Source organism: Eumetopias jubatus, unplaced genomic scaffold (assembly GCF_037043125.1).
Source record: "Eumetopias jubatus isolate StellerSeaLion01/CBP00866 unplaced genomic scaffold, mEumJub1_p1.0 scaffold_17, whole genome shotgun sequence".
NCBI lineage: Eukaryota > Metazoa > Chordata > Mammalia > Carnivora > Otariidae > Eumetopias > Eumetopias jubatus.
In genome coordinates, this window is record NW_028274823.1 from 44,116,521 (window position 1) to 44,133,927 (window position 17,407).

Here is a 17,407-nt window from a genome sequence, read left to right on the forward strand (position 1 = left end):
GTAGATGTTTATTTTAAATTGTTTTTAATCTTGATCTTCCAGCCTGATTATTTAAAATGTTTTTCCCTTATATTTGTTTGTCAAATGGAAAGGAACAGAGCTTGGCGAGAAATGTGCATGTTCTCATCAGGTGGTGCCCCCCCCAACCCCCATTGCGGTGCCCGGGCTAGGGCAGGAGGTGTGGGTAGGGCTCCCTTATGGACTCCTGTGTCTGAAATGCCCATGTGTGTGTGCACACCCATGAATGTGCTCATGAGGATTATCCAGAACAACCATTACCCTTTCTGGAATCTGCTGTTGTATGGCTTCCTGGCTGGTTCTGAAATGTGTTTGAGCAGAAGGCTCTTGGATATTATAGGCCCCTCTTATGGGCAGAAATTTGATCTCTTTCTCAGAGAGTGTTCAATGACAGACCATTTCCTTCAGCCACCTGACAACTTTGGAATTATTGTGGAAGGGAGAGCCGAGCCTTTCAGTGCTCCTTTGTGCCATCCGAATGGTGCCTCCCTTCTTAATGAGCCTCTAGGGCAGGAGAGATGATTTGTTCATTTGGGAACCCTTTTGGGGGCTTTCCTGGTGCTGATGAGAAGGTTGGAAGCCTATTTTGCATGTACCAGCAATAATGCATGCCCCTCACCCAAAGACCGTGGTGCTCCTATGCAGAGGGTGGGGTTAGCTCTGTTTTGCAAATGAAGACATGGGTTCAGGGCGGTGGCTGCCCAAGCTCTCCTGCCTAGTGTGTGGTGGGATTTGAACCCAGGCCTGTGCTTATTCTGTGTTCTCCAGGGGGAGTGTAGCCGACGGGGCTGCTTCTCTGTGTCTCTCTCCCCAAGCTGTATCCCAGGTTGCTACGGGAGCGGGTGTTTTATTATTATTCAGGTATGTTGAGGCCAACAAATGCCACCACAGCTACTGAAAAGATAGTTCTGTTACAGTTCCCTGGCGGAGGCGGCACATCATGCCTTGGGGGCTCTCCAGGGGAAGCACCTGGGGTGGTCAGGAGGCAGAGGGAGAAGGGGAGCTGTGGGCAGGGGCCCTTCATATGACTTCCGCAGGAAAGAAAGGGCAAGATGGAGTAAAGGGGTTTCGGAGTAGCTCGTTTGAGTAATTTCAGCAAGCTCTGGGGCCCAGGGCTGTCCGGGTCGTCTGTACTTGATTCTGGGGTGATTAGAGCACCCAAAGTGTGAGAACCTGATTAACGAGGTGGTGGTTGGGTGTGGGCTGTGGAGGGGCTGGTTTGCACATGAAAGGGGTGGTGTCTTATAGGGATTGGTTAACCCTGCAAGAGGTGGTCCCGCCTGGGTCAGCAAGGCCCTGGATGTCACAGCGTCAGAATACAGAAAATAAAAGTTGTGTTTAATACAGAAAGCTGTGCTTTCTTGGGGGCTTGGGGATGCGAGGTCACTCTGGAGGACTCCCAGGGCCAGGTCGGCTATGACTGTTGTCTGGGTAGCTGGGATTGTGACCAGGACGGGGGTGGGGGTGGGGGTGGGGGGGTGGGGAGGGTCTGTCTCCCACACAAGACCCTCAGCAAGAAGGCATGGAGTGGTGGCATTGTGCTGCTGAGGACTGTGGGACACCACCTGGCCGTCTTCCTGCTCCCCTGAAGCTGGCCTCTGCCTGGGCCCTGGGGGTGTCTGCTTTTGGGGACATCGTCACCCCGTGATGGGGAGAGACCTGCTGCTTCCTGTTTTACTGAGAGCTGGCTGAATGTGCCACTGCTGCTCCTCCCTTTCCTGAACTCTTGAGGGCCTGCTTTGTGCCCGCCTGACTCCCATAGAGATTTTATTTTTTTTAATCACACCTACATAGATTGACTGCAACGAATTAATTCATCCATGAAATGCAGTCTGCAAATGGAACACATTCTGGCACATTGGAGATGCTCAGTAAATGGAGGAGGGGAGCCGCTTTCTGCTTCGGGCTCAGTCTTAGCCTCAGGACTGAGTGCTCCTTGAGGACGGGGCTGTGAAGTCTTAAAATGTTGCCTCTCCAGTGCCCAGCTTCTTGCCTGGCCCTGAACAGCACTCAGGAAATACTTGAGGGCAGAAGAGGGACAGGATGAAAAAGAAAGATGCAGGGAGGGAGGGAGGGAGAAGGGAGGCAAGGAAAGGAGGGGGGAGGGAGTGGGGGAGGGAAGAAGGAAGGGAGGAAGGGAGGGAAGCAGGGAAAGCGTAGCTAGGCAGCTGAGGTCAGGCACCCAGTGGATTCCGAGCAGAGGGAAGGGGTATTACTTTTGATGGAAGCCACAGCAGGTAGGTCTTTGTGATCTTTTCTCTTGGAAAGGGTGGATGCTTCCTCACCTGAAGACTCAGTCTCCAGCACACCCATTTCTGTAGCTCTTCTATGCCTGTGACAAAGACAGTGGCATTTTGTGTTGGTGGTGGGGAGAGGGATGGGCAATGAAGGAGAGGAGCCTGGGCAGGGGTCTTGGGGGTGAACTTGAATTAGGATAAACTGTATCTTGGAAGAAATTTGAAACATATATTTGGGGGTCAGATAAGAAAGAAAGCTTTTTAAAAAGTCCCTAGAATCAAAGTTGTGTCTCAGCTCACGGAAAATTTGCCAATAATCCCTAAACACTTCTAACTGTGAACTTCTTCTGGGTGTGAGGTGGCAGCCTTATAAATAAATAAATAAATATATATATATATATATATGTATGTATAACTATATTACAGATGGTAAGATGTTCTTCATAAGTACTCTCAGTGCTTGGACCTTTCTCGGAAATTGAAAATAGTAGGCGAAGCAATTTGAAATGTGTTCTTTCGTTTCAATTACTTTTCAGAAAGAAAGAAGTATTTAAAATACCCATGACTATCTGATTTCTTTTCCAGGAGCGGTAGGATAGTCACAGTACAACCTTAGATGATGAAAAAACTTTGGCCCAGTTTCAGTGCCTCGCCCTGAACCGCTGTGCTCCCATCAAATTCATGACATTGCGCGGTTGCTGAAGTCATGCTGGGCTTCAGGCTGGCTCTTGCTTTGGTTCAGTTTGATTCCACAAACTTTTGCTGTCCCTGACCCTGCACTAGGCACTGAGCCTGGGGACTGGAGAGAGAAATGAGAAAAGGCCGAGTTCCTGCTTCCCATGTCCGTGAGTTTTAAAACTCTGAGTTTGCTCGAGGGGAGGTGGGACTTCAGCTGGGTCTTGATGTGCAGGGGTGGGGCTGTGTAAATTTCAAATTGGGAGCAGCCAGGCAGAGGGTATGCACTCGGGTATGTGTGTGGGGTACGAGTGTGTGTGGCGTGGTGCGTGTGCATATGTGTGTACGTGGGGTGTGTACGTGGTAGGTACCTGTGTGTGTGTGTGTGTATGTGGGATGTCCAGGGAAGGTCACAGAGCTGCTTCTCCTTCTGGAGTTTAGGTACAAAGCCGTTAGGGCCAGACAGTCCCTTATGCACAGGCTAAGATGTATGGAGTTTATTTATGTACGATAATAAAGTCTCTAGAAGGTATTTGGTTTGTTTGTGATTGATTGATGCTTTTGAGGATGTTCATGTCTTGGCAACTTTAAAATGAACTTGTGTTATTTATGGAAAGTTTTTGAGGAGGGCTCTATTGTGAACAGATATGAACTTGGAAGCCATCCTGGCAGAAGGCATTGGTCCTTCCTATTCCTGGTCCCCATCAGGGGGGATGAGCAAGGCCTTCTTCCTTTGCCTCATTCTGGAACTTTCCATGTGCCATTTCTTCTGTCTGTAGTGTTCGTCTCTGAGAGATTTCCAGAGCTGGCTCCTTCTCGTGGATGCTCCTCAAGAGGCTTTCCCCACTCCCACCTCCTGCAGGTTCCTCCAGCCCAACATCTATTTTCTTCAGAGCTCTTAACCACTGTTGGAAATTATCTATTTAGCAGTGTTTATTTGTTCTGGTCTGTTCTCCAACCCCTGAAATGGAAGTTCTGCGATAGCAGGAACACGGTGGGCTGATTCATTCTTGGTTCCCAGCACCTAGGAGAGGGACCAACACAGAGAAAGCTCCCAGTGAATATAGGAGAGAAGAAGGGAGGAATACGTGTCCACTGGATGGCTTGGTGAGGTTTGGGTGTTAGAGAGACTTCTGGAAACCAGAAGGGTGGACCAAGGAAGCTGAAGTGTTAGAGAGACTTCTGGAAACCAGAGGGTGGGTCAAGGAAGCTGAGGCCTGTGCTGGGCACCGTCATATCAAATTCCTCATAGGAATGTACCTCCTTCTTTTCTCTGGGGAGCAGGATGCCTCTCCTGGGAGCTTCTCCCTGTCCCCATGTGTGACTGATGCCCCTTTCTGTGGTTCATGCCTCCCCTTGCAGCCTTGGAGAGCTGTGGGCCATTTGCCTCCTCCTGCCCTTTCTGAGATGGGGCTGGGGATGTGATCCCATCAGCTCCTTCCCCGGTGGGGATGGGTCTGGTTGGGAGAGCTGCACCAGCAATGGTGCCTGGGCTGGCCAGTATGCACAGGATGCTTGCAGGGGAGGCTTGGGCCAAGGCCCAGAACTCCATGGGGGCCAAGAGGTTCCTGGGGTGCCCACTCTGCTGCCCAGGGGAGTAGCCTCAGCTTTGTCCCTAGTCTACCTTCTAGGAGAAACCTCCCTTCCTGGGGAGCAGCAGTGGACAGCTGGATTTCTTGGGGGACATGGGGGTAGACGGCATTGCAAACCCAGTCTCTTACAGGGAGAAAAGGACTTTTGTTGGAGAAGTGGGCTTCCTTGGCCCCATTCCTGGGGAATGCCAGGAGGGCTGCAAAGTTAGCTTGAGCTCCCAACTGTTACTCTGCCCCCAGCCCTCCACGCGTGCTGCTGAATAAGAGCTTCGGAGGCTGAGAGGTGACCTTTTCAGCCCTGTGGGAGCTGGCGGTTGTAGCCAGGAGCTGTGGTTGCTTGGGAGTGCTGTCTTCAGCCCGCATCGCTCGCTCCAGGGGTGGGGAGCCAGCTGCTGACAGGGAGCTTAAACTCTCTCTGATGGCTCAGTCCCCTCAGGAGCTTCCCAGAACAGAAGGCAGAAACAGAGCAGCTAAAGGTGTGCGGGAGCTCTCAGGGCTTGTGTTCTCCGTGTGTGCCTGTCCTTGTGTGTACTAGTGGGTCCTGGGGCAGTGGCCTGCATGCAATGGCGCCTCCTCATCCTAAGAAAGTGAAACCATCCTATAGGTTGAGATGGTTGTTAGGCAGGGGGACCTCAGGGAAGGGACCTTAGGGGACTTCTCCCCTTTTGGGAGGACTGGCCATGTTGGCATGATGTGTGAGGTCCCTAGAGCCCTGTCAGACTCATGGAGCCTGCACAGGGCATGCACAGAGCCACGCTGGAGTCCTCCGTGTGCATGTGCTCCTGAGAAGGCACAGCAAGCATGCCTCTGTAGACATGGCTCGTCTCAGCCACTTTAAAGACTCATGATGGCCTTGCGAGGTGCCCCAAGAGGAGTGGGAGCTAGTGGATGTGGGGCTCAGGGTGCCCCCTTCATGCCTGTGCCAGTCATCTCTCACTGTCCTGTCAGCTGTGCTCAGATCTGGGTCAGATCAAGGCCATGGGGCAGTGAGGACCATTGGTGTCCAGGTGAAGCCCCACGTGGGCAGTGCCATGGATAAACTGTGTGTAGGGCTACTTGTGTGGGAGGCACAGAGAGCCAACCTCCTAGTGGTTTGTGGGGAGGGCACAGCAGTGCCCCAGTGAGAGCCCTGGGCGTCTTTCTAGGGATGGCAAATGCGTGACTAAGATCCAATCCTGTGGCACCTGTATTCAGGTCCAGCCGTGACCTTGGCCAGCTTCGCCCATCGGCGGCCTGGAGCACAGATGTTTACCCAGAGCTGCTTGCCTGGCAATGCACAGGGGTCTCTGTTGCTCTGCCCACTGAGTCCGATAGGAAAAAGGTACCAGTACAGAAGAGCAGGACGGGCTTTCTTCACCAAGACCCCAGCCCCCCTGCCCCGAAGCTGCAAAGTAAGTCCTGCCATAGCACCAGGGGCTCCCGACACACAGGCCCCTAGTTGTCAACACCCCTCGGATTCCCAGGGAGACTATGCAGTCCCCACAGCCTGCTCGGGCCCCTAGACACCTGTTACCCCAAAGCCTTGAAAGGTTAAAGAGGTTCTTCAGAGCTTTCTAGCCAAACAGAGGGGATGGCAGGGCAGAGGTGCACAGATGGCTCAGGGGACAGAAGTGTAACAGGGGGAGCGGACCCCCAACAAAAAACTCAGAGCTGGTGTCAACCCCACCCACTCCCTGTCCTGAGCACAGCACAGCTCACACCTGCCCATAATACGCTTGAACATCTCAGCACCAAGCAGACACCTGTGCCCAGCAGCTGCTTCTCTGCTGGGCATGCAACAGCCTTCCATCCGTGCCCAGGATGGCCTCGCCCTCAATCTGGGCCGTCCACGTGTGGCTACTTACATTTAAATTTAAATTCATTCAAATTAAATAAAAGCACACCTCCCTTCGTCAGTCACACTAGCCACATTTTAGGCTAGTGGCTACCATACTGGACAAATGTACATCATATATGATGGATCATTGTGGAAAGTTCGATTGCACGATACTGCCGGAGAAACTGTCTGTTAACCAACGTGCTGTAAGTGATGTTCCCAAATATGGGAGATTAGCTGCATTCAGGTCTCTGGTAATAGCCTCCCTACTCCCCATGCTTCTTGCCCTGTCACTTTAAAGATGCTTCGAGCTCCTGCTCTGGGACACGTGGCCTCCTTTGACCTATGAGACAGTTGTGACTTGGTGTAAGCAGAGGTCTGAATAGGTGTTTGTGCATTCTGCCACCACCATGTGAACACTCTTGGGCTGGCCTGCTGAAGGGACGTGGACACACATGGAGAATCAGGCTGGCCCCCAGCCATATGCCAGCCACATCCAGTGGCACGAGCGAGCCTAGAACAGAACTGCCCAGTTGATCCACAGACTCCCAACAAATAATAAATGATGTTCTAGGTCATTAAGTTTGGGGTTGGTTTGTTTCTCAGCAATAACTGACTGAGTGAGCTTATCAGACGCCTATATCTTGTATACCTTATGACAATTTCAGTGAAAGAACAGAGTTTCTGTCTTAAAAGTAGCCCCATACGGGGGCGCCTGGGTGGCTCGCTGGTGTTGAGCATCTGACTCTTTTTTTTTATTAATTTTATTTTATTATGTTATGTTAATCACCATACATTACATCATTAGTTTTTTTTATTACATTATGTTAATCACCATACATTACATCATTAGTTTTTGATGTAGTGTTCCACGATTCATTGTTTGTGCATAACACCCAGTGCTCCATGCAGTACGTGCCCTCTTTAATACCCATCACCAGGCTAACCCATCCCCCCACGCCCTCCCCTCTAGAACCCTCAGTTTGTTTCTCAGAGTCCATCGTCTCTCATGGTTCGTCTCCCCCTCCGATTCCCCCCCCTTCATTTTTCCCTTCCTACTATCTTCTTTTTTTTTTTTAACATATAATGTATTATTTGTTTCAGGGGTACAGATCTGCGATTCAACAGTCTTACACCATTCACAGCGCTCACCATAGCACATACCCTCCCCAATGTCTATCACCCAGCCACCCCATCCCTCCCACCCCCCACCACTCCAGCAACCCTCAGTTTGTTTCCTGAGATTAAGAGTCTCTTATGCTTTGTTTCCTTCTCTGGTTTCATCTTGTTTCATTTTTTCCTCCCTTCCCCTATGATCCTCTGTCTTGTTTCTCAAATTCCTCATATCAGTGAGATCATATGATACTTGTCTTTCTCTGATTGACTTATTTCGCTTAGCATAATACCCTTTAGTTCCATCCACGTTGTTGCAAATGGCAAGATTTCGTTTTTTTTGATGGCTACATAATATTCCATTGTGTGTATATATATATATATATATGTGTATATATATATATACACACACACACCACATCTTCTTTATCCATTCATCTGTTGATGGACATCTTGGCTCTTTCCACAGTTTGGCTATTGTGGACATTGCTGCTATAAACATTGGGGTGCACATACCCCTTCGGATCCCTACATTTGTATCTTTGGGGTAAATACCCAGTAGCGCAATTGCTGGGTCGTAGGGTAGCTCTATTTTCAACTTTTTGAAGAACCTCCATACTGGTGTCCAGAGTGGCTGCACCAGCTTGCATTCCCACCAACAGTGTAGGAGGGTTCCCCTTTCTCCGCATCTTTGCCAACATCTGTCATTTCCCGACTTGTTAATTTTAGCCATCCTGACTGGTGTGAGGTGGTATCTCATTGAGGTTTTGATTTGTACTTCCCTGAGAGCATCTGACTCTTGATTTCAGCTCATGTCATGACCTTAGGGTTATTAGATCAATCCCTGCATCGGGCTCCATGCTGGGCATAGAAAGTTTTATCCCATTAACAGATGAGCAAACTGAGGCACAAATTGGTTGGAAGATTTACCCAAGTATTTAAGGAACCATCCTGAATTCTAAGTGTCGGGGTCCACAGCTAGTGCTCAGAGCCTCTTCCCCAATTTCTCCCATGGTGGGAAATAGGGCCCCCCTGCACATTTTCCCCTAGTACCCCAGTGCTGCCATGCACTCTAGTCTCCTCCCTGGCACTGTGTTTGGTTTTCCATGACCACTCATGTTATGTCCAGCTGGGACTAGCCTTACTGGTGAGCATGTCATCCTGGTGAGATGGGCAGCTGAGGGTCCACTGTAGCAGCTTGCATGGTGCCTGGCACACTCAGAAAGTTTGTGGAATGGGCATGAAGTAAAGTCTGGGACAGGAATGGGTTGGGAAAAGCATCTGGTCGAATTAACACCGTTTACTGTAAATTTGATTTTGGGGGACTGGATAGGCCAGGGCGTGCCTGTGGGGCCCCATGGGCATCCCAGGCTCTAGGAGAGAGCAGCTTGTGTGACATGGGCAGGCCCAGAGTGTCCTTGAGAGGGGGCTCCTTGGGTATGGGCTTGCCTTTGGGAGCTGGAATATACGTATGGGCCAGAAGAAGGAGACATCCCAGACTTTGAAAATGTGCCCTCTGGGTTGAGACTTTGGGCTGCAAGTGACAGAAATCCAGCTCAAGTTGGCTCAGGCAGGAAAGGGTATTCTTTGGCTCATAGAAAAATCCAGGAGAAGCCAGATTCACAGATGCACAGAGGCTTGACGTCATTGGGACCAGGTGTCACTTTCATACCTGCTTGCCTCTGAATTGGCTCCAGTCTTGGGGAGGTCTCCCTTTGGAGGAGACAGATGGCTCACACAGGGTTGAGAGAAGATTTGGGCCCTAGTTAAAAAAAAAATCAGCACCCTGGCGCTCATGAGAGTGGGCTTGCATTAATATGTGGTAGAGCTGGGCCCCAAGCTCCTTCTGAATGCTCATTCCCTAGTACTTCATTTCAGCTTCCCCTGCTCCCTTCTTGCCCTGGCCTTATATCCTGACCTCTTAGTGACCACAGAGGAAAGAGCAGGGCTGTCTCCCAGGTGCTCCTCCAGAGTCCAAGGATGGTGCTCAGTGGACCATCCTGGACCATCTGCTCACCCGTGAACCAGTCAGGATGTGAAGTTCAGGTTGGATTTGGGCAGTCGCCCCAGCTGGAAAGAGAGTGGAAGAGGAGTTCCATCTGGGGAAATCAGGCCCCTGGAACAGGGGCCTGATTGGGAGTGAAAAGGAGGTCATCACTCCAGCCACAGGACCTGTTGGATGGCAGGGCATGCTCCTTGTGGTAGGAGACACGCTGGGGCTGGATGCTGTGACCAAATAGATGTGTCAGTGTTTTCTAACCTCTGTTCAGTGGTCACTGAGGCAGACGTGAGCCCTGGCTTATGGCAGTGGCCTCTATCTAGTGGGGAGCATTGGGGGTAGATCCTTCCTGCTTAAAGATCCTTCTTTCTTTCCCCTTCTCTGCTGCTCAGATATCCGTGGGCTCCAGAGCTTTCTGGATCAGGCCTCGAGGCTGGGCCTTGATGTCTCTTTACAAAAGGTGGACAAGAACATTAGCCACGTGTTCACCAGCCTCTTCACCACCATGAAGACGGAGGAGCTAAACCGTTACCGAGACACCCTACGCCGCGCCATCCTTCTGCTCAGCCCGCAGGGGGCCCACTCCTTCATCAACGAGGTACGTGGTGGGGCCTGGGGCCACAGGAGCCTCTGCCCAGGGTGCCACGGTGGACCACAGGTGCAGTCCACTCGTGCATAGCCAAAATGGATGTGGGGACTCCTAGGTGTTGGGTCTATGACGCAAGCCAGAAAGAGTTAGATCCCGAGCGCAACTTGGCTCCTGACTGGTCCCTAACGGGTAACCCAAGGCCTACCTAGACAGTGAGGGGCTGGGGGCAGCTAGCAGGAAGCCTATTTACAAGTGACTGCCAGAGATTTTGGAGACAAAACTCAGGCTATTGTTGGTTTGTATCTTTGTTGTTTTAATTTTCCCCTCTTTGTTGGCAGGTGTAAGCCTCTAGGGATAAAATAAATTTCCAGCTTTCTGCAGAGGTGGGCAGCTCTGCCTTTGGTATTTGCTAGCACCTGAAGGAGGTGTCGGTTGCATATTACCAAATGATACTTGGTGCACGGGCTGATATTTTTGGTACCTGAGCTAACCAGTGATTTTTTTTCTTTAATGCCTTTATTAGGGGTTAGGGCCTTCTAAGGAAGACAGGGCCCACCAGTTTAACAAAGAATTTAGTAACTTGAGAATAGACAACTAGGAATACGCTCTGAGCTGGCTGATGGTGCCAGCCCTGGTGGCCTGATGGCAGAAAGGCGACGAGCTGGAGTTGGCAGGTCCCTGTCTGGCCTGAGTTGGTTTTCGTGGTGGGGGGGGCATGGGGACGGGGGTGGGGGAGGGGAATGTGCTGGGGCCGTGGTGTGCCCGGGAACAGGGGCGGCTCAAGGGCTCACAGGGTGGCCAAATGCTGTCTGCAATTTCCTCTCCGACCCCAGTCACCTACTTGGCTCTCTGTGATTGAAAGGAAAATGAAGAGAAAGGCAGAATTATACTAATTCCATTTGACGTACTTTGGTTTGCTTATTCTGCTTTCCTCTCTAATTAATTATTACTCAAAATGCTACCTTATGCATCAGGAACCAGCACGAAGCCCACTGCTGGAGAACTTAAAATTCGGAATGCTTAATTTGGTGCAATTGGCTGGCAGCTCTGCTGCTCTTGGCTAATCAGGCCCCGGATCACGCTGGTGGTCAGCCAGGCTGTGATGTCCTGTTGGCACTCGGCATTTTCTCTGGAACATGATTCCCTGTAGGAAGTGATTCAGGCCAGTAATGGGCAGCCTAGGATTAGCAGCACTAATGTGTCCAGGCTTTCTCAGAATGTTCCCAGCAGCTTATGTGCCAGTGTCTGCTCATAGGAGGGCTTTTCTCTTTGCTAAATTCCCCTGGCTGGAGCCGGCTTCCGGGTTCCGGGATGCTATCTGCTAATCCGGTTGCCCGCCTTCTCCATCTCTCTTCTCGCAATCCTTTGCCTCCTGTCCTTGCTTCCTTTCTGCCTTGCCACTGCCCTGCCGTGAAGCTTGGGAGTGGAAAGGATATTGACTTTGAAGTTCAACAGATTTGGGGTCAAGTCCCGGCTCCTCCACTTACTGTTGCTGTGCCCTTGGCTGCTTTGCCTCACTTTCGTGACCTTGGCTTATTCATCTGTAAAGCAGGGATGAAGGAGACAAGAGCCACAGTAAAGCATGTGGTACCTAGCTTCTCAGGAAAACATCTGTTCTCCTTCATTTACATATTCATTGTTTCCTTCTAGATGAATTCAGCTCTTGCTCTGTTTCTAGGCCCTGCAAGGATTTAACACGTAAACAAGACTGGCCTAAAGATACTATTTCCAAGTGGTTAATTATGCAAACTCCTGCGGTGTTGGAAATACTTGGCTTGGCTTTGGCCTGGTGCCTTCTTGATCCCCCCACCTGCGTTTGCGAAGTCTTGGTTTGCTGGGCACTGCAGAGTTGGAGATGGCCCAGGAGTGGCTACTCTTAGTGTTGGGCAAGAGTGACAAGCCCCTGGGAGGGGTGGCCAGAGACTGCGGGGGAGGACGGCACCTGGGCATTTTGCCTTCAGCTCCAGCTGGTCAGAGTCTTGGTTTTTGATTTCATGTTGGGGGTTGGGGCTGGGGCTGGGGGTGGGGCTTCATGTCCTGAGTACCCATTGTGGTCCTGGCCTTTTGTGTGCTTACCCTAACGCTCACACTTTGCATATGAGGCAACTGAAGTCCAGGAAGTTCACTGTTGCTTCAGGTCCTGCGAGTAGCCACCAGGGGGATTGCACAGGAGTCAAGTCCAGCTGTGACCTGCTCCAGAGCCCCGGCTGCCATGTTGCTGTGATGATGGCGGTGGGTAAATGTGTGCCATGGTCTGGCACAGGTTTTCAGGGCGCTTATGCTCAAAGAATTTTAGTGCATGTACTAAACGTGGTATGGGAGGGACTTCCGGACTCTGGCAGGGAGTGTGACCTGGACGGCTGGCTAGCCCAGGAGGTCCCCTGGGAGAGACCTGGGCATGCCATCCCAGCACAGAAACTTCATTCACTGCCTGGAGGCACGACTTGGGCTTTTCCAGCAGACTGACCCAGCCTCTCCTTTGTTGTGACAAGGACAGAGGGTGTTCACAAGGCTGATCCACTGCCAGGACATGTCCTGAATTTTATGAAACTCAAAACACTGCCATGGGCCAGTAAATGGCCTTAGAGCCGCAGTGCTACTGACGACAGGTGGCTTGTGTACCCAATCAGGACTAGCGTGTATGAGCTGCAGTGGGGGTGGGGTACGCTGCTCTGCCAGCTGTAACTTCTCCCTTGCCCACTCAGCCTGGCTGACAGGAGGAGGGAGGAAGACAGTGCTGCTCAAATCTTCTACATGTTGCCACATGTGAATCTGTTGGGAAGGCTGGCACTTTCACTATCGTTAGTGACAAATTCTGGAGGACACAGACTTGGTTGCCTGGGAAGCGCCAGGCTGTCCACATGCTCTGCTGGGAGCTGCTTCTCTGCCCAGTGTCCAGGATGCATGCATCCACTGCGGGGGCTCAGCCTGGGGGCCTGTGCACCACCAGCCTCTCTGGGATCCCTCTTGATGAGGTGCCATCCTGGCTGGGGGCTGGGGGCTTGGGGAGTCTGGCCTTGGTAGTGGGTGAGTGGCAGGGGTGCAAGCAGGCTGAAGCACTGGGTGGGAATGGGGGCAAGGGCTCAGATAATAGGCCCCACCTCAGGATGCCCTCACCTTCCATCACTCAGTCTCGAATCCACATTCCCTGCTCTGAAATCTTTTCATCATAGTCTAAACCACCACCACATCAGTGTATTGCCTTTAAAAGGCTCCCCTTGGGGAGACTGGGCTCAGGAGGGGCAGCACTCTGGTCCTGGACCTGGAGCCCACTGTGGGGTGGACTTGGGCCCTGCTGAGGGCACAGGCCATAGAGAACCCTTCCTCCAGTAGGGCCTGTTCTGCTCTGGGTTTGGCAGTGGAGCTCCGAGTAAGGGTAGGTGGCACTTTTTAAACACCCCAACTGGGAAGTGAGTTGAACCCATTCTATCCTCAGTTGGGCTTTTGTTTGTCTCTAGACCATTGACTGCTAAGTGGGGCTTCAGCAGGCAGTGATACCCACTAGGATGCTCTCCTCATATAGCCTGCCAGCCTGAATCACCAGGCAGGGTAGGTGGGGATGGGGGTGTGCTCTCCTCACTCCAGGGCCATGGGAGTCCTGAGAGGGGCCGAGGGCAGAGGCTTTGCCTGGGAATCCTGTCTGTGGCTGTTGGAGCCTTCTCCCTTCTGCTCCTAGGTTCCTTCTTTCATTTCTCTAGTATTTAATGAGCCCGAGTGCTGTGCCAAGTTCTGTGCTGGGCACTGAGGCTATTGTCCCTGCTCACCTGGGGCTCCCAGCTTGATAGGGAGGATGGAGGTGTAAACAGACCCCTTTGCCTGTCAGCACAGAGTTGTGGACCAGGTTCTGTGAGAACGCCAAGGATGGAGCAGTGCCCTCTGGCCGGGGAGACATGGGGCGTGGCCAGAGGGTCAGGGATGCTTCCTGGAGTGGGTGACACTGGGGCTGGGTCTGCAGGAATGAACCTTCATTAACCCCATGGCCAAGGTGGGGGCTGGGCGACAGGGGTCTGGAGAGCCCTAGTATATTCAGGGACTCTTGTGTTGTAGTGGTGGGTGTAGCGGGTGGGGCGTGGCTAGGGCTGAGGCTGGGGTATCAGCAGGAAGGGGTCCTAATCCAGGGTGGAGAGTCTGAACTTTAGGACCAGTTTGTTCTTGGGACCCCTTCTGGGGTCTTTGAAGCTAAGAGCTTACAGTGCACTCCATAACCATGGCTCCAGTGCTGAGAGGGTTACGTATGTCTTACTCTTCTTTCTCCTTCAGGCTGGATTTGATGACGAGACCTCCAGTGAACACTCAGTTTTGGCCCTGGGCTTCATCTCATCTTCCTGGAGGAGATTCCATCCATCTGTCCATTATCTGTCCCTGTGTCCTTCTGTTTGTCCGTGCATCCATCTATCGATCTGTCCTTCCATCCTTCCATCCATCCACCCACCCATTCATTTAGTACAGATTGGGTGCCTACTACAGACCAGGAACCATATAAAGTACTGGTTGGGGACACAGAGGTGGTGTCTCCTCATGGAGACCTGACATGACGTAGACTATTGTGGCTACATACCATGACCACATTCCTGCTGGGCATTCCTAGTGGCTGGCTGAGTGTTCACGCCCTGGGTCTCTCATCCACCGAGGCCTCCTCTAGGCATGGGGTGGGAGGCACCCTAGAACTCTCACTTGTCATTTTTGTGCCCCTGTCTCTAGTTGTATCTAGGCTTCCCTCTTTCCTTTCTGTATCCTCTTTGTTTCTTCCTCTCCTTTCCCACTCTGCCTCTTTTGTTTTGCTGGAAAGAGTAGAAAACTTGAACTATTTGGAACATTTATGTGCTTTATGGAGAAGAGTTGCCACTCCTTGCTCATGGTTCATGAGGCAGACAGAGCAGCCTGCCAGGGCCCTGCAGCCTGAGCACCATCCAACTCTGTGCGGCCTATAGATATTGGGCAACCTGTCCATCCCACAAGAAAGTGAACCCCTCATGGACAGGGACAGGGTGGCGTCCACCTTTGTATCTTCCAAGAGCGGCACAAGGCTGGCCCACAGTGGCTGCTGAGGGAATAAATGCGTGGAGATTTTATATTTCTCCCTTCCAATAGAAAGAGCTCGAAGCTAGGTTTTCTTGTGTGTGCCTTGATTGCCTTTCAGCTTGTCTTCAAGCCCTTGGCCAGCCTGTCAGCAAAAGCTTTGGTCTTAAAACTGCTTTTGGGAAGGCTTAAGTTTCCTTAAGAACCCTGCCTTTGGCCTGGGTGGGTCAGCAAACGGGAGTGGCTGCTCCTGTGGGTGGGACATTCCCAGACCCAGCTTTGGCACAGGGTAGGGGAGAGCAGTGTGTAGAGAGGATTGACCATAAGCAGCAGGGCATGTTGGTATGGGAGACTGGACATGTGTGCACATACATACACATACATACACACAGACACACATACACACATACACAGGCTGCTAACCAGCCAAATAGCTGGTATAAGCAGACCCTCAGATGAACACAGTCTAACAGGGACACCCCCCCCACCACCCTGTGCAGACCTACACTAGATATGCACATGCACACACACACACACACACACACACACACACACACACACACACACACACACACACCAGGATAAAGGCATTGCTGGTGTCAGAGCAGTCTGGGGAAGGCATCGCAATGTTGGGAAAGACATGGCAGTTACCTTTGCAGTTAGACGGATATCAGTGATCTCTTATTGCGGCAAGAAGGGTGGGAGAAAAAACAGTGAGGGGAACAGCCTATGGGTAGGACAGCTCCCCATTGCTCTGGAAGTGGGGGTCACCTTTCACTCAGATTGCCAGGAACAGGTGAATAGAAAGGACAGAGGTGGAAAGGGCCACTCCCGATATCCCTCCTCACCCCTGTCCAGACTGGCTTCCCAGGCAAGGAGTGTGGCTGGAGGCCAGTTTAATCTTTACTAGAAGCACAACCTGGGTTAGCTCCTGGCTTTGAATCAATTGCTTCTCAGAGTTTGCTGCAATGAGTGAGTTTGCTCCCACAATTTGAATATAAAGACTGTGCTTTTTACTACATTTATAGCAAGGGAAAATTAAGTAATCTCAGTGTTCTGTTGTCCCACATGATATATGCAAATATTTCTTACTCCAACATGGTAAATCTTCAGCAGGCGACTTTATCACTCAGAGCTAGGATAATTCTGTGCCATTTAAGTATCATTTACCAGAATATTTTAAATTACTAATTAATTATAGAAGATTAATTTTTAAATGTGACCCTGCATTTACATTTAATTATATCCTACTGTTTACGGATTTTAAAGCCTTAGTACTTCAGCAAAAGTGCTATGAGTCTGAGAAATTCATTTTTTCCCCTTAGAAATTCTTAGACATGAGCTCATGAGGAAGAGATATTGTGTTGAGTTTGTTCTGGTAGGTTCGGAGCTCAGGGATGCTCAAGGCAACTGAGACTTGGGGCCTGGCTGAGATGGGGAAGGGAACAGAGACTTTACATGGCCACTGTCCCCTTCCTTCTCTGTCCCTCAATCCTTGCAAATCCCCCTGTGCATGGTGGGGAGGCCTTCGTGGGTTCCCTCCCTGTGGGACCTGCCACATTCTGAGCACACCTCCATCGCCCCCATCATCCCAGGGCCTGCATGGTACCCACCACTTGTGCGGTGACTCTTTGTACTCCCCTCCCCATGGGACGTAGGAACATGTGAGGGCAGGCACTGGGACATGTTCATCTTTCTGAATCACCTTTTCAGAGCCTGTGGATGATGGTTGACACACGAGTGGGTAAAGGGTGGAATCCCAGGAGCTGTGACCTTTGCCTCACGTGTGCGCAAACATTTTGTAGAAGCTGCATTGCCCAGTGGGGCGACCAAACACATTCTTGATGCTCTGGCCAAGCAGGGGCACCCGAGTAAGCCGGTGTTTTGAAAGAATTTAATGTTTGATTTTTAATATTTCAAAGGAGCATCCAAGCCCTCATCAAGGGAAAATGCTTGAATGTTGCTGGGTCTTCTGGTTGTTTTCTGGTTGAATGCTGTTTCTATTTTGAGTTGCATCTTGAATTATGTCACCCCGTTCCTGGGGCTCAGGAAGGTCTTCCTTGGCTGACTAGGAGGACTGTCTGCTCCTTCCTGGGGTCAAAGAGTGAGATCGTGAACCTGAGGCGTGGGCCTGGAGACACCTGGTGTTCTTCCCTTCCTTCGTGGGCCATTAAATAGCCAGCAAAGTGTCACTTCCTCCCTGTGGGCATCTCTGTGGCTTATCAGCAGTAGCCCCTTTGGCTGGGGAGCCAGCAGGCCTGAGAAATAGGCGTTGACAAAGGGAAACAGCCTGCAGCAGCGGAATGACTCAGTTACCCTTTCTGCTCCTGGATCCCAGAGGATGTTCAG

At 51.3% G+C, this 17,407-nt stretch overlaps 1 protein-coding gene across 3 annotated transcripts in view; it reads left to right on the forward strand.

Annotated features, from left to right (window-relative positions):
* The window catches only part of GRID1 (glutamate ionotropic receptor delta type subunit 1), a 711,804-nt gene that overhangs the window by 211,640 nt on the left and 482,757 nt on the right, over nucleotides 1-17,407 (forward strand). For 2 of the 3 annotated variants that reach the window (XM_088019785.1, XM_028098786.2), the window contains exon 4: nucleotides 9,843-10,048. In XM_088019785.1, coding sequence (XP_087875911.1) covers nucleotides 9,843-10,048 — 206 coding nt within the window. Of the gene's footprint in view, nucleotides 1-9,842; nucleotides 10,049-14,299; nucleotides 14,483-17,407 lie in introns of all 3 variants that reach the window. The other variant, XM_088019784.1, reaches the window with a different exon arrangement.